Source organism: Aptenodytes patagonicus, chromosome 5 (genome assembly GCF_965638725.1).
Source record: "Aptenodytes patagonicus chromosome 5, bAptPat1.pri.cur, whole genome shotgun sequence".
NCBI classification, from domain to species: domain Eukaryota; kingdom Metazoa; phylum Chordata; class Aves; order Sphenisciformes; family Spheniscidae; genus Aptenodytes; species Aptenodytes patagonicus.
In genome coordinates, this window is record NC_134953.1 from 59,363,900 (window position 1) to 59,378,106 (window position 14,207).

Consider the following 14,207-nt stretch of genomic DNA (forward strand, 5'->3'; position numbering starts at 1 on the left):
CTGCTGGGCCTAGACCCTGAATGCCAAGTTTCAGCCCATAGAGATTTTTTTTTTTAATGGCTGAGTTATAAACCCTTGAAAAATGCTGACAGCCCCTTTACTATAGCAGCACTAGCCGGTGCCCTATAATGAACTTTTAAATGACTTGAGATAATATCTGGAAAGCCAAGCCTGAAATATATTTCTGGTTTTGAGCTGTTGCCAATGCAAACACAACACATCATAAGTCATCTTCATGATTCTAAGCGCATAAATTGGAGACACTGCATATAAAATCCAAATATTAGGTATCCTTCGTGGCCAAACGTTTTGCTGGTTTGATGTTACAGAATAGCAACAGCTGTGCAAGGACAAAATGTAGTGCGTTGCATGTCTCGAAAGAAGAAAAGTGTGTGTATTTCCACAGCTACGTCTTGACATTGTTAAATAGGAGCCTGCCCAGTTGTAATAAATCCTGAAGTATTCTACTACTTTTAAGTGGAGCCCAGGTGGCTTTCAAAATAAAAGCTCGTCCTCTCTGGCCAAGGAATGTTAATCTCCTCTGTGACCACATGGTTACTCTATCTTAAATTACCAAAGACACATCTTAGAGCAGTAACACCCTCTTTGCTTCGAGGAGGATTTTGCTGGCCACAGTGAGACTTTTTTCCCCCCAAGCACTGTGCGCGCTATGTGTTTCTGATTTCACTAGGTGTTTAAAGCACGATGGGGATGCAGGATTAGACCCTGAAATGTTCATTTTATGAGAAGAATTGTTGTTTCATTTATCCTTTCCTTTATGCCCTTCTGATCTGTCAAAACATTCAAAGAAAAACTAAAATTAAAGTCTCCATTCAAGCCGTCGCAAGCCTGGAAACAGCTTTAATCCAGGTGCAACAGAGAGGCCAGTGTACAAAGTTAGTTCCCACTATAGACGTGTAACAACACATTTCTCTGGAAAGGAACATCTCCAAACCTTTTCTCAAGCAAACCTACAGCTGTGGGGACACCGTTTCCAGCTCCTGGACTAGAGAACAAGTTTAATTCTGGATTTGAAAGTTCAAATCTGCATTGCAGCACATAAAGCAACCACCTGACCCGGCTGGAGTAAGGCAGTTGGGACACCAGTCTTACAGACTGCTTATTACATTTATCTTTTTGCACCAAAGGATTTAGCAGCTCACTGGTTCTTTGTCATAGCATACATTGGCAAAAAGAAATGCAAAAAGTGTCTCAGTCAGTGACTGCAAGACAGATACGTTTAATGATCAGTAACTTAAAGAGTTGATAACCTTTGTCTAAAGGGAAAGAGCCTGTTAGTCACATCAGAGGATCTGACACAGTCTGTCCAATTTAATATACCAGTCTGGAAAGAAGCATTTTCATTCATTCAGAGCTTTGGGTAATCCACGTTAGTCCAGTCTGATGCTACTCTTGGACATGCCCCGTACTCACATGTATCAGCATCACCATTGAGCTCAGACCGTTGGAATTGTTCTCTTCGGAGAAAGTCAACAACCCAGAGCCCACCCTGCCTGAAGACGCTGGAGGGGCTTGCTGGTTGTTAAATACATACAATCAATTTGAATTTTAAGCTATTCCAGTTCAGTTATAGAAAGATCTCTTACTGAAGTGTGGCTATAGACAGAGCACATACTTCTCAGTTGGAAAAAGGATTAACCATTGATTGCTTGATCTGCCCATAACTCACAAAGGAAGACAACTCCCAGCAGGTCCAATCTGTGGGTCTGATCAACAGACCCTTGTTATTAAAAGGGGCAAGAGGAAGACTCCCGGCTGGGATTTCACTTATTTTAAATGAATAAAAGTAGAGGAATGACAGTGGGAGGAAAGGAATACCACACTCAACCCATGATGTGGCAACCCATATGAAGAATATCAGAGTTAAAGAAGTCCAGACAATCAAGCGGAAATATTCAATGTCAACTGTCTTGGGACAAAAGGAAATACTCCACTGCCTTTGCCTGCCCAGCTTCTTTTCAAATGAGTTCTTTCAGTAATGTGTATGTGCAAGACTCAGTTTGGAATACATGCTGCAGCTGTGTGTTGGGCTTTCTCTTCCCAGACACTATCTAGAGGGTTTAGTGCCACCCGAGGACAATTTACTGAACTGGAACAGGCTGACCACTGCCCGAGGCTTTATGGCTTTTCAGATGTCCACATGTGACACTCACGGTATTTGGGATTCTCAGAATTAATTGCTACTTTCTGATAATTAGCAGCTTAGAGATTGCCCTGGGCCATAGGGGAGGGAGAGCTTGTGGAGGGAAACCGGAGCACAGATGCCTGAGGACTTCCAGAAAATTATCTGGGGCTGAGCACCTGAATCCCATTGCTTTTGGATAGGAACTGGACAACTCACTGCCCTTCATGCCTATGTGAATTCTTAATATGCATTTGGGAGTTCACATCTGCCTCTCCTTTTATGAGTCACCTTTCAGGTTTAAGGACAGATGTCTTGGTGGTAGCTTTGACGCTATAATCTGGCAAGGGGAAATGAAACTTTTCCTTACTCAGGAACCAGTTTTATAGCACAAGTAGGAAGCCTCTAAACTTTATCACAAAAAAAGTGATTTGGAATAGGTAAACAAATGTCCACATCCAGCTATAAACCCAACTACTGAAAACCACCAAGGGGTTTTGTTGTCACTTTAGAAGCTGCTCTGCAGTAAAGAGCCATGTACAAAAACTCAAGCTATTAAAGAAAGGGTGTATAGAAAGGTATGTGCCTTAAGATTAATGCTGTAGAGTCAAAGAAAAGCTGTTATTTTTGACATTTTGACATAGCATCACTTTAGGATCTGGTTCTTATTAGCCCTTTCTGTGCCTTTTAAAGGTCTATTTTTTTTTAAACCAAATATGTCAGGAAATTTGGAACAGAAACTTACAATAAAACACGTCCCTTAACCCTCTGATCTATCAATCTTTCAAATAAACAAAGATAGCTGGATGAGCCAGAAAAAGGTTATTATATATAGTTACCTTATATATAATGGTCAGATATTCACTGCACACACTGAGGTCATATAAAAAATCCAATGTAAGTGAGGCATTTTGTGAAAGATTTTTGCCATGAATGCCCAACGTTACTCCGGGTGGTTTCTTTTTCAGGTTATGTTCTGTGACCTTCAAATTTCACACCCTGTATTATTTATAAATGAGACATTCAAGAAACACAAATTCTCAAATAAAAATGTACACTCCGTCAGTGGAAAAGCAAACAAAAGGAGCTAATGTACTGTGGCTAAAAAAATTTTCAAACAAAGTAGCAGTAATTTACTGCCTCGCTACTAATGGGACCCCACAAATAGAATCAGAATCCTGAGCCCCATCAGGGGAGCTTGATTTACCGAATATCCCCCAGATAATAAAGGAAAATAAAAAGGTAAATTGTGCATAAATGTGAAAGCTGTAATTCTTCCCCTTTCACCACGCGTATCAAATTCACATCCAGTGATTTCAAAAGAAAATCTGGAAATCTCTAAAGAACTGGGGCCAAAGTTAGGAGGCCTCAATCTACCTGGTTTTCTCCATGTTTGGTTTTGTTTATGTTTTTTAAGATGTAGTTTGCCTCCCTGGGAGATCAGAAAGATTTTCACTATAAGAACTCATAGCCAGGTCATATCCCTGCCTGGAAAGACTTGCAAAGGTGACAGCTTTAGCCTGGATTCATCACTAAGGACAGCAAGGCTTCCTTCTCCCCTCAGGAAGCCTCCAGACCCAAAGTGTCCATCAACAGTGTGTACCCACCGGGACGTCCTGCAGCCCCTTCTGTGCTCCATGGCCTCCTCTTGCGCTGTAGCTGCCGTGCAATCCACCCTGCCAGGGGATGCTCTGCCTGCACAAGGACCTCTAAGAAGTTAATGACACGCAGTCCCATGCACAGGGTAGTGGAGCAAACACTGCAGCTCTTCTATCCCCTGTTTTGGCCTTCCCTAGTTCTTGTCTGCTCAGGATCCCCAGACCATCGCAGGGGAGGGATGCTTGCTATAGGTGATCCTTTTACTGATATGCCATTGAATATTTAAGGATAAATCCCAGCTTAACCTTAAACCACTGTCTGATTTGGGGTGTGTTTTGTAAAATCCTGACCCTTGCTGCCAAGCTCTCAGGGGATTGTTTGCTTTCCGTACAACACCTGGAGCACTGCTGGACTGCTAAGTGCTGCCACAGCAGTGACTGCAAGGTCTATGCCACACAGAGAGGCTGTGAGTGGTGGGGAGCTCAAAGCCTGGGCTTGGGATCACGGATGTCTGGAAATTAAAATGGTTCACAAGCCCTGAATCACTCTAACGTTTTATACTTGTTTGCCAAAGCAGATAGGCCATGAAAGGGAAAGGAAAATAGGCAGTATCTGCAAAAATTCACACTAATAGGTTTTCTTTGGAAACTGAAGGATGAAGTGAAGAGCTCCTGGGAGGAGGAGGAGGTACCAGCAACGTGATAACGTGCTGCACCCCAGCACCAGTGTCCTCAGCTCTGGCTCAACCATGGCTAGGACACATCCTAGTGCACGGTCAGGGAGCTGCCACAATGAAACGAGCTCCTGAGGAGGCTGAAGGTGGGCATGGGTGGGACTGGGGAGGACCTGATCAGGTGAAGCTGCAGCGACAGCATCATTCTCTTATCAGTCCCATAGAGAATCCTATTCCAGTGAAAGTCCACCGAAGCTGAATTCTACTTACAGTTAAGAGAAAACAATATTTCAAAGCTGACTCTTTCTTGGCAGAGACTCCAATACTATCTTTGCCTAAGGATGAAGAGTTCCCAAACAATTCCTCTGCTGTACCAGATGTAAATAGGCTCTCATTCAAATTCAGGCCTATCTATTTCTTTCTAAACAAACTGACATCTGATGGAAGGAAAAGCCTACCCATCCACAGTCATTTTTGTGGAAGAGAAGCAGCTGAATGAAGGGCTCCTCACCTTTTTAAATAAGGATCAGGGAAAGGAAGAGCTCATGGTAAATCAGAAGCTTTCTCAAACAAAAAGCTGGAGCAGGAACTTGTCCTGTGGTGTAAGGGGAGAGAGGGGAGGCAATGCACAGGCAAGGAGAAATGAGAAACCAGAGTGCCTTAAACCACAGAAAGAAAGAAAGATTAAAAAATACTTGGGGCTGCCTGCCTTGCTCCCTCGCCTGCTGGCACACCCCAAAAAAGAGTTGCATTAAAGAACGGAGCACGGACCCCAAAAGCCAGCACCAGGGCAGAGCACCCTTGTGAACTCCACTTACTCCTGGTTTCATCCAGCCTTTTTGTTTTGCCTCAGGTATCACCTATTGCCACAGCCGATGTTGAAAAACTTCCAGATAAGGAAATTGCTTTAAGCCACCAAGAGCGAATGGCCATGCCGTGGTGAGTGCCAGGAGCGGTTACAAAGCCTGGTGCAATGGGGCCATGTAGGAGCTTCTCCAATGAGCTATGGTCCCTGCTGGACATCTGCTGGCTGGGCAGCTGCTGGCTCCCCCAGCCTGAGGGAAATCTCAACTAGCAACTTCGGGGTGAAAGGCTTCGCATCCTGCCACTGACCCCCTGAGACAGGCCTTTTCCTACCACCAGAGCCCCCTTTTTTCCCTGAAGTTCACTTATTTTTCCCTATATAATTAAATATTTATTGGATCACATTTTCATTTCTCTTCCTCCCTTGTGGCGTTCCCTCTGCACGCCACGATTTACCAGTTGGAAAAGAGAGAGAAATGCTCATAGCTAAATTTCTCTGGTTTTAAAAGTGATTATTTGTTATTTTCTATGCACAGTTTGTTTGTTTTTTTAAGGTTTTGGTGAGAAACCACCTCCTCCCTCCCATCAATCGTTGCTTTCAACAGCTCTTCATGGGTGGCTGCGTCTCTTTTAAATTCATTTCCTGTTAAAAAGAATAAACAGGCAACTGTTTAATGCTGTTGATTTAGCTTATTTAATAGAAATTGAAACCTGAATAGGGCTCAGTTGTAAGATAATCACTGCAGAACTCACCAAGCTAGGGAAAGTACCATATTAAGTAATAATTTCAAAATGCGGAATATTGTTTAGCAAGACTATGAGCTGCTCCTGCTTCCCAAACACAGGAGACATATTCGATGAAGAGATGCTCGTTTCCAGAAGGCAGCAGGTAGAGTTAGAGCCACTTAATGCAGACAGCCATTTAATTGGGAAATTTGGCTGGAAACCACTTTCATGTGGTGAACTTAATAGGCTTTAAAATGAGTTTTACTGGGATGCCTGTGTGACCTCATGGCTGACTGCAGCAAAGACAACTGAATGTTGATTTCTTGAGGTGCTTGTTCGCAAAAAAAATGGAAACTAAGTGCACGCCTAATTGTCTCCTCTGAGGTTTCAACTCACCAAGTCAGCATGCGCTGCCATATATTTGGCTTTATACAAGTGAGAGTTTCAAAGACCTTTAGTAGAACCAGTAACTCCCACATTAAAGCCCCTGCTTCTCTCTTAGACAAGACAAAACGTGTGCGCGTTACTTTGCTTGTGGGCAGACTGGGAGTATCCGCCCCTCTGACTAAGCTTTGTGGGCAGCAAATGCATTTTAATCACATATGTAAATCCATGTTTAGGTGTGTAAGCTTACAGCAGTCTAAATGCTAATCAGAGCGAGCAAAGGGGGCAGTAATCCCCCAGGAATGCAGGATTCAGCCCAATGAGTGGTAATTGCCGCATTCCAGGTGGATTAGAAGCATGAAACTTCATTTTACCTGTTTCTGACAATATAGCTCAGGAACAGGTGCATGGAAGTAATGCGGAAAATGGTTTAATTACTAACGTAGAGGTCAGGCTCAGCACTGGCACAGAAAGTGTAAGCTTTGCTTTAAGCAATAAGATGACTCAACGTCCAGGACGGTGGCAGTCACCCCAGGTTTCACCTCTGCTAGCTCTGGAGCTGCTGCTTTCCAACAGAGCCGGCACACTGAGGGTGGGACACCTGAACCCTGGTTGATACAATCCAGCATGAAGAGTATTTTGAAGAAAGCAGATGAGGCAGGCAGTCTGTGCTGCCACCAGACACCTTTCTCTGTTTCCTAGCTATGCCAATCAAATCAAGGCTTTGGAGAATGCCCACCTGGGGCACATGCTACTGAAAAAAAGGAGCATTTGAACTACCAGCTGACAGCAAGCCTAACCAAAATATGGGTTAAAAATCACCCTGATCATAAGAAACCAGTCTACACAAAACCTCCCATTAGGAATAACAACAAAGCAGCAACTGGGGGCTATTTTTCAGCACAGATCAGATACAATTTACTGTAAAATTACATTATCTTCAATATCTCTTCTGTACCTTCCCCTCTATCTAGGTTTTGGTTGGAGGCACACAGCCTTCCCTGCAATACATAGCAATCTATTGGCGCTTTCCCAATTGAACCCTTGGGCTCACAGTGGAGAACAAAGAATATATCACTGATGATCGTTTGCAAAAAATACTTCCACCACTTCAACGAAGTGTGACCCTGTCTTCTCCTGTGATCATGGGCTGGGTTCCTAGAGAAAAATCTACCCTGTAGGTTAGCAAAGGTTGCCTGCCAAGGATATCATAAGAGGCCTGAATTAAGACTGTCCGATTGCCTTCTCTCTGGCATTTCCTAACTTTTGAGTGTTTGGCTTTGTGGCCTTAACTTGCTTTTTCTAGGCCACTTATTTATTTCTTACTTTTTTGAAAAAACAAACAAAGCTGCCAAACAAGTAAAGAAACACGCAGGCATCCTGTTTGGGGAAACCACCGCCCTCACTTCTCCACAGCTTCAGGACGTCCCCAGTGCACAGCCCAAACCTGTGGACCTGCCATGGGCACCTGGATGAATCACTGCAGTGGGATAAGACATCCATTCTGTCAATGCCTTCCTTCAGCAATTTGCTGTGAATTGGGAATCCTCTGCTTAGTGACTACATGCTTTTCTCCCTTTCCCACCAGCAAGCATAAGTCCTTTGACTCTCGTCTTCTCCAATGACTTTCTCTGGATCACCAGAAAGTCCTGCTCCTTCCCTGGTGGGAAGGCAGACATGAAAGAGTCAACCTTGCCTTAAAGTACTCAGAACTACGTATTCTCTTCATACTTAAGCACAGAAAACATATTTATGCATAAACATAAAACATTACGAACACACGTTCATAAAAAACATTAACAAAATACAGACAAAAACATTTGGAAAAACCATCTGTGGCAGAACTCCACTATAGGAAATTTCAGTCTAAATAGTTAATGGTTGGCAAAGTTATAAGCAAATGAAAAGAGTGGCTGACAAATTGCACAGTTAGTGTGGCTAACAGCATCCTCCACTGTAAACGTTATGTTAGAAGCATTTCAAAGACCAGATTGACTTGGGAGCAGCAGGCCACTGCCTTGCAATAAGGGCTAGAGGAAGCTAAGCAATTTGGCTTAAATAATTGGTGGTGCATAATTTACAAAATGAAAGGGAATGAGAAATACATACCTTTTTTCACAATATACACCCTTCGGAGAGCTCCAAATCACACATAATTACCACCTGCAAATGTATTTTTCCCATCTATTAATTTAAAGCCTCAGAATTTCATAATAAAACACATTGAGGCAAACTGACTGCCTGATGCTTGTTAATTTTGAGTTCCAATCCTAAGATCCACCAGACAAAATGTCAAGCAGTTCATAAACCAACAGAACTCACATCTTGAAATATTTTTACCATGTGGAACATTTTACTAGTACAAGAAACGAACACAGCATTCTCCAGAAATCACAGAACCACACGTAATTAAATGTCGAATGATCACAAAGCAAACAAAGTTTATCTTAAATGCCTCCTCATCCCTTTGCTTGCTGATTTGGCCAAGTGAAGAAGAATAATTGAGATTTTTAAATCTGATTTCACATCTTTCTATTTTTTTCTGTCCACTTACCTTTATCTAATTCACTTGAGATGTTCCATGATGATGTAGGCATGAAATCAGCAACAACTGATGAATTTGCTCCTGGAAGGGAAAAACAGAAAAAAAAAAGATGCTCTTAATATATCGATTCTATATCATCAGGAGAGTAAAAGGCATGTATAAAGTTGCTGTCACAGTAATAAAATTATTTGAAGAACAGCAGCTATTAAAATGCACTCGATGCTTTATGTTGGCAGGCTGAGACATATGGGTAGCAGAACCACCGAAGTGGAAAAAGGCACAGGGCCAGCGCTGGAGTTTGTTTTGCAATGCTGTCACTGTGAGGCCTTGCGTTAATTAAGCAACCAATCTTTGAGATGTATTTGGCCCACCTTAAAATCTCTCCACGAGTTTTATAGAGGTAGAATGACTCTGCAATGCTACAGCTAAGAAAAACACAAATGCTATGAGGTTGCTGAACATGTTATCTATTAACATTTACAAGTGATTTTAATCCTGCAAACCCATGCGCACAAGAAGAGACACAGTTTATGCACTGAAATTAATAGGGCTACTTGTATGAAAAATCCTCCTACTCATGTAAACACAGGCTGGAAAGACTGATCTGATCATCAGTAGCATTTTCTCATTGCTATGATACTTTTTTCCTTTTCAAGAAAAAGTTGAATGGTGACCTTAGTCTTCATTTATATTTTTACCTTTTTTTTAACATGCAAACAGTAAGTTGTAGAGAGGATGGTGTTGAGGGAACTGCCAGCATACTTCTAGCCTCAGCTATAGGCCATGGTAAAACACCTCCCTGTATCTGAATGTCAACGATTTCATCAAACACCCATATGAGGACTCTGATGTGTAACTGCTGCCATAGCACTTGCCACATCCCAACAGGCTGTGGTGGCCGGGTGCAGTATCCACGATGAGATGTTTGTTGGGCTCCCCAAGGGTCTTTGCAAAACCACATTCAGCAGTGTAAACCCATCGTCACACAGTCAGGGGGGAATTACTGTCCTCTTGTAACAGCTGACCCACGTGTGCCTTATGACGCTCTTCAGGCATCTGGGAAGGACTGCTTTTGGAGCGCAATCTCTCACAGTCAGCCCCCAGGGATTAATACACATATATACGAGCTTTAGCGAGTGATGGTGGGAAGGGTGGGAAGATGGGGTGTGCACACACATTACGTGGCACAGAAATGCAGTGCACCTCCTAATTCCCTGTGTCCACCCAGCCCCAGGAAACCTGACCTTGAAAAGGAAGAGAGTGATGCTGGACTGGAGAGCTACGGCACTGAAAGTGGGAGTGAATTTGAAATAAAACCGAGCAGTGCTCAATGTGTCAGTGCCCAATCTGAGTGAAATGCTAAAAAGATTCACTACAAACTAACACCCTGTGGCCTGATCCTGCACCCTGGCTGGTCCCCCAGTGCTGGGTGATTTCACTCGGTCCCATAGGTGCATAGCGAGGGCAGAGTTGGGATGCTGAGTGTCAGCAGGATCCCAGGTGAGAACAGGAATATTTTGAAGTATATTATTTTTATTTTGACACCATCCCTTTAGCTTGTTTCCAGACATCTTTTAACTACAAAGCAATTTCACTCATAAAACTGTGGCAGTGCAAGGATATCCAAAGATTTTCTGCGTTTATTTGACCAGTTAGCAATTATTCTATTTCATTAAAAAATCACGAGAAAATTGTAAACACAAAGTCATACAAATGCATGAAGTTGTTAAGTTCAGATACAGCCACTACACTTTTTATAAATATCGTCTTTCTTAAAAGCCCACCTGGTAGTACTGCTTATTTAAGACTCTGTCAAGTATTTCCAATGTAAACACCAAATTTGAAGGCATTATAACTCACCTACAAACATGGCCCCTGGCCTGCGCAGATACGCAGGGCAGAAACCCACTGATGGAGATAGATCCTGAGCCCATGTAAAACGGCATCGCTCTGAAATCAGCAGTGACACCTATTTACACAAGCTGAGATTTTGGCCTACTGTGTCCATCCCTCCTTGTTCTTTACTTTTTAACAGTTGAGCTTCTTACCTAACCCAAATGTTAGGGACCACGTGGCTGAAAGACCTGCAAGGTTTAAGGAAAACAAAATGGATCCAGTGCTAATACCGCCTTCATGGTGACCACGATCATCCAAGCAGCTGGACACTGTGATTGACAGATATGCTCTGAGGCTAAAGCTGAGATGTGGGGTAGGTGACAAATAACCAGTGAGCAAATGCTGACCAGGACCCGGTTGGTGTCAGGCTGGTGCCAGAGGCTGGGATGCTCAATTTCCTACGCCTCCCCTGGGCCCTTGCCCTTCCATCCCTCCTACCCAAAAAAATGGGGCAGTTCCTGTAGATCTCTGATAAAACCCCTCCAAGAGAGGGATCTGAGGTGCCGTTGCCTCTCACACCTGCCATTGAGACCAAACAGATTCATCTCTTATGGCCACAGGGCACTGCTCAAACCCACAGGCAGTGGGTTATGTCATTCACACTGCTCACACATTCAAGTTTTGCACTCGACAATATATTTTCTGTAGGTAATATTACTTTTGTTCACCTGGAAATATTCTAGTATTAAGAGCCTACAAATGAACCGTATTCTGCAAACAGCTAACAAACATTAACCAAAATGAAAGAAAAAGTACTAATAATACTATGACCAAATATAATATTTTGCTATTTAAAACTCCAGAGTGTTCATATTAATGTTTTCTTAAACAGGCTTTGAAAACATGACCGTAAACCTCACAGAGCAGACATCCATCACCTGATCTACAGAAGAAACCACATTAGAAGACCAAACTTTACTATTTGTGAGATGGTTCTCCTGGCTGGTAACTGGTAATTTTCTGATATTCCTGAATTAAAGCTCCAATTTGAAAGCAATGTATTACTGTGCCCTTAGTAAACATTTTATTTGACTGAAAGGAAGATGCAAAGCTTGGGAACATACCATAGATTCAAAGTTAATGCAGGAAACAAAAGTATCCCAGAAAAGAAGTCCACAAGACATGCATGAATTTAATTTCTAACTGCGATGACTTAGGATTGCTGTGCACTGAAGTGAGAGCAGTGATACCTCTCCTTGGAAAAACTATGTTATAACCTTCAGGCCAAATTCGAAGCATGCTCTGTCAAAAGGTGAGCTCCCAGCCAGCCCACGGAGAGAGATGAGTCATGGATGGGAGAAGGATCAAAGCCTCGTCTGAGCAAACTTGTTCCTCCCCTGGAACCAAACCCACCTCCTGCTCCTGCCTGATCCGCCTCACTCAGTAACTCTGCCTCCAGGAGGAAAAAGGGTTTTAAAAAACAGACTGGGAATGAGCAGGACTTTTTTCCCTTTTGGGACACATTGTGTGCTAGTGAGTCAAAGAGCTGGAGCACCAAGAAGGTCACACTGAATGCAAGAAACCTACAGCTATTCCACCAATGACAGCTCAGAGGCCTGGAGGAGACCAGGGACCGGTGCTCAGCATCCATCACTCCACTCGTCAATAGCCCATCCACTCACTTCACCCACACATCCAACCTTTAAACTCCCACTAACCAATTGCTCCCTTTATTCTGTAAATCCCATATACAGGATTTACACACAGCGACTTGCATTTGGGGCACTGAAACAGTCTTGCCCATTTGCTGTCATGATTAAAAAAAAAGAAAAAAAATCTGCTTAATATTGCAACTGGATTTCAAATGAGGTGTTTAAAAATTAATCCTTAATTGTTAAAAATGCCCTCTTCTTATGCCCCACTTTAACTCTCTGAACAATAAGATTTGTTTTGAAAAAAAGTCAACCTGAGAAATGTAGCAGAGAGAACCATTATCCCATTAAGATTTTATTTACAGATGAAATCATTCCAGATGAATGATGAATCTCATCCTTAATACTGGAAAGATAAGTATCTGTTCAAACCTCTATCACGATTAAGAAACGTTGGTCTTAAGTTAATGAGAAATCTCAACAGTCAATTATAACCCCTGTGAAAAGCCAAGTAAAGTGTATTCAAATACACTCCCCACAGAGAAGTTGGCTAACATCTGATTTTATTACCATATTGCATAAGTGTAGAGTGAATTTCACACAAGTCAGTCCTTTTAAAGACTCTGTGATTAAATAAACTTCAATAAGGTTTACAAAAATCTGCCTCTGAAGAAAAACTGCAGAGCTAGTTCTTATCACAGGCATACACTACTGTCTCATTTTCTCACCAGAAGCAACCATTCCTCAGTGCTCAGTGTTTGTATTGTCACGGTTACAGACCCATCAAAACGATGGGGCAGCCTCATCCCCTGCCCACAGAACTGAAAAGGAGAAGATCCAGGCCCCGTGCCCAGGCTAATTAATATTTCTATGTGATACATTCGTAACGCAAAGTAAAGAGAATGTAAGTTGAAACAGGAAGAAGGCAGATAACTAAGATGACACCAAACCCAGAAATGATTGAAGATTTTAATGGAGAATAAATCTGCTATATAGAAACAAAGCAGAGAGTAAAATAAGTCTAAGAATGTGGATATTCTGCTTGCAAGGCCCTATGAGCAATGCATGAGGCCTGTACGGCTGCTAAGCATAGGAACGTACACAGTGTTGCCTGGGACAGGCTTTCTTCTCGGGTGCAGAGATGAAAATCCCAGGTCTTGCAGGAACACATCTTCTTAAGGTGGAAGATGTGTCTAGTTAAAACATGCAAACAAAATTTCGAAGTGTCTCCTTAATGGGCATCCTCTGTCTTACTTTAAATCACACCAGTGGGTCATTCTATACCCTAATTCTATACCCTCAAGACAATCTGGAGTAAGTAATTTTTTCTGATACAAATATGAAAGTGACTGCAACATATGCAATTCAGATCTCACTGTAGAATACCCAAAATAGAAAAAAAGCAAGAGGTATTTAGAGTAACCAAGGAGTTAGAAGTCTGAGTCATAAGATAAACTATACAAAATGAATGTTTAGACTAAATAAAAAAAGAAGTTTTCCATTTGCCAACTTCTTTCTGAAGCTGCGTAGAAAGCCTACCCCAAGCGAGATCTGTTATCCTATGAAGGAACTTGCCTAAGTGATAAAACCCCAATTTCATGAGACACTAAAAACAGGACTGGGCAAGACATTACTACAGACACAAATGGGAAGCTATCCCACGCTGTCAGAAGGGTCAAGACAGGACAACTTAACAGGAGATTTGGGCACAATTATTTTGGCCAAATCACCGATAAACATTTTATAGCAGCAGATTTACTAGAAGCATCAACACCCCTTAAAGAGGTGAATAAAAATCTTCAGAAAATAGACTCTTCAACTATCCTACTTGGATATACTATTAGG

The 14,207-nt window shown here is 42.3% G+C and overlaps 1 protein-coding gene across 2 annotated transcripts in view; it reads right to left on the reverse strand.

The window, feature by feature from the left end:
* Positions 1 to 14,207, reverse strand: part of ROR1 (receptor tyrosine kinase like orphan receptor 1) — a 185,740-nt gene that overhangs the window by 50,786 nt on the left and 120,747 nt on the right. For both annotated transcript variants that reach the window (XM_076340006.1, XM_076340007.1), the window contains exon 2: positions 8,884 to 8,955. In XM_076340006.1, the coding sequence (XP_076196121.1) occupies positions 8,884 to 8,955 (72 nt within the window). The remainder of the gene's footprint in view (positions 1 to 8,883; positions 8,956 to 14,207) is intronic.